Here is a 2,502-nt window from a genome sequence, read left to right as displayed (position 1 = left end):
CTCCCCTTCCCAGTTCCTTCTGCTTTAGTGTTGAACGTGGATGTTTTTTTTGTTGCTAATGGATGGATAGAAATAATTATGGTACTTCTCTATGATTTTGAGATTTTTTTTGTTTTTTGTTTTTGCAGATGTTACGACGGCAGCCGCTGCTAGAGAAGCTTTAGAGGGGCATTGCATATATGATGGTGGCTATTGTAAGCTTCATCTATCATACTCTCGTCATACTGATCTCAATGTAAAGGTATAAAAATGTGTTTTTGGGTAAATGTTAATGAGGGAAAAAATTTTAAGAGATATTCTTAGAAGCAATGTGGGCACTTTCTTGATCGGAAACAGATTTGATACATAGATGTATGCTTCTTGACACTTGATTTACCTTTTATGGTAATTTGTTTATGACAATTGAATGAAACTGAGTCTAATTTTACTGTAATATGTTTTGGTAAGTTGCAGTACCACAAGTTCCTGTAACATCTTGGCAAAATCCTCAGTTCCCCTGGTTTTCAGACTCAAGTTCCTGGAGGACAAGGGCCATCATGGGATCTAACTTAGCATGCACTTATACCGGGTTATGTACCTGTTCCCGGTGCTTATCCTGTTCAAAATGGTGCATATCCTACTATGCCCGCCTACGCGTCCGCAGCTATGCCTACCGCTTCCTCGCCTCTTGCTCAAAGCAGCCATCCCGGGGTTCCACACAATGTAAATTTACAGCCTAGTGGTGGTTCAACTTCCGGTCCTGGTTCCTCGCCTCACATGCAAACCAACTTTGGTGCTCAAGGATTGGTTCGGCCTGGGGTGCAGCCAAATGCGAGACCTGGTGGTGATTCACCTTCAGGTCAGCATTATTATGGTTAGAAAGTTATAGTTTTACTTTTAAGCGTCAATTCAATCAAAAAGCAGAACAGCTTCAATGATGGAAGAGTGATAATATTACTAAGTTGGTGTTTAGTTGGAGAGTACATCATCATGACATCATCGATATTTATTAGTAATTTTAATAATGAAATTTAATTTGCAAGCTTTGGAATTGCATATACTTATAATCTCTTTCTCTCTTCTTCTTTACTCATTACTGGCTACAGCAGTTACTGAATTGGGCAATGGAAAGCCAAAGTTCTATTCTACTCGTGATAATCTCTTTTTGCATAAAATGGCGATTACCAACAAATCACGTGTGGTTGTTCTCAACAAGGTGAAAACTTAGTATTTAAATAGGCGTTCTTTATTATTCAACTTCTATAAATGACTCACATATGATATCATTTCTTTTACAACTGCTATCTTCAAATAATTTGATATACTGAAATTAATTAGTGTTACATTAGATTTAGAAACACTAAATACCTATTGTTTTATGAAATGTGTAATTATTATGTGATTAAAATCTGATGGATTGGTATTCTATTTATTAAGTTCTTAGAGATTTCTGGTCTTTGAGATCAGCTTTTTTTTTGTTATATAGTAATATATAATATAATAGTAAAACTTTTTGATTGAGAACTTTATGTAAATGTAGAAAATCAGCCTCTTCCTTCTTTGCTACAGTTAAAAATGACAGCTAGCATTATTTTCTGATTAAATTAGGATTTAATGATTATAATCACGTCTTCATTGACTGTATAGTTTATTTCCTAGAATATGATTGTACTCTGTGTATATATACATCTTATGCATATGGAATAAAATATATCATTCAGCTAATTTCAATTTGGTATCAGAGCAAAAAAAAAAAAATTAAATAAAATTTCGCTGCTATCTCTCTGTCTCTGAACCCTAGCCACCTTCCTCTTCTCCTCTCCTTTACATTCTTCTCAGTTTCTATACCATGTCTGGAACAGAGATTCATAAAACTGTGGAGAATACTTCCAACAGCAAGACATCGTCCACGACACCGTCGACGGTGACTGTTCACGAAACTTCTTCTCCGCCAGTTTCTATAAAATTGGATGGGGCTAACTATCGGATCTGGTCCCAAATCATGGAGATGCATATTGCTGGAAGGAAAAAAAAGGGATACATCAATGGAAGGAAGGCTGCTCCAGCAGAGAGCGACCCTAAGTATGATGACTGGGAGGCCGAAGATGCGCTCGTCAAGGGTTGGCTCATAAATTCCATGACAGACAAACTGATGACACACTTCGTCCAATGTGGGACGGCTAAAGATGTCTGGGATGCTGTCAAAAGGAGCTATCTTGATGTCTCAGATTCTTCACAAGTCTATGAACTAATGAAGAAGTCTTTTCAATCCCGTCAAGAAGGTCGTCCACTTTCAGAATATTACAATGAGCTTAATTCAATTTTTCTAGAACTTGATTATCGCAGACCCAATGATATGTCATGTCCAAATGATGTTGAAAAATTGAGGAAACGCACTGCTGACGATCGAGTTTATGTATTTCTCGTTGGCCTTGATCACAGCCTGGATCACATTAGTAGTCGAATCTTAGCAGCTACTCCTTTGCCAAGTCTTGAAGAAGTCTATTCACAAGTCCGTCGTGA

General features: G+C 37.2%; 1 protein-coding gene across 1 annotated transcript; it reads left to right on the top strand.

The window, feature by feature from the left end:
* Positions 1–407: 407 nt before the first annotated feature.
* On the top strand, positions 408–1,552 carry LOC123886856. Its single transcript, XM_045936133.1, has 3 exons — positions 408–838; positions 1,086–1,195; positions 1,520–1,552. Exons 1-3 carry the CDS (start codon positions 622–624, stop codon positions 1,550–1,552), a joined length of 360 nt encoding a protein of 119 aa, XP_045792089.1. The 5' UTR covers positions 408–621.
* The last annotated feature ends 950 nt before the right edge of the window (positions 1,553–2,502 follow it).

This window comes from Trifolium pratense, linkage group LG5 (genome assembly GCF_020283565.1).
Source record: "Trifolium pratense cultivar HEN17-A07 linkage group LG5, ARS_RC_1.1, whole genome shotgun sequence".
Classification (NCBI taxonomy): Eukaryota; Viridiplantae; Streptophyta; class Magnoliopsida; order Fabales; family Fabaceae; genus Trifolium; species Trifolium pratense.
The sequence above is the reverse complement of the archived record's forward strand: the minus strand, read 5'-3'. Positions and strand labels throughout refer to the sequence as shown.

Excerpts from the sequence above, each read along its gene's own strand:
- LOC123886856 (XM_045936133.1), top strand. The coding sequence starts at position 622 with ATGCCCGCCTACGCGTCCGCAGCTATGCCTACCGCTTCCTCGCCTCTT. Across the intron at positions 839-1,085 it reads TGGTGGTGATTCACCTTCAG|CAGTTACTGAATTGGGCAAT; the intron begins GTCAGCATTATT and ends TACTGGCTACAG. Across the intron at positions 1,196-1,519 it reads GTGTGGTTGTTCTCAACAAG|AAAATCAGCCTCTTCCTTCT; the intron begins GTGAAAACTTAG and ends ATGTAAATGTAG.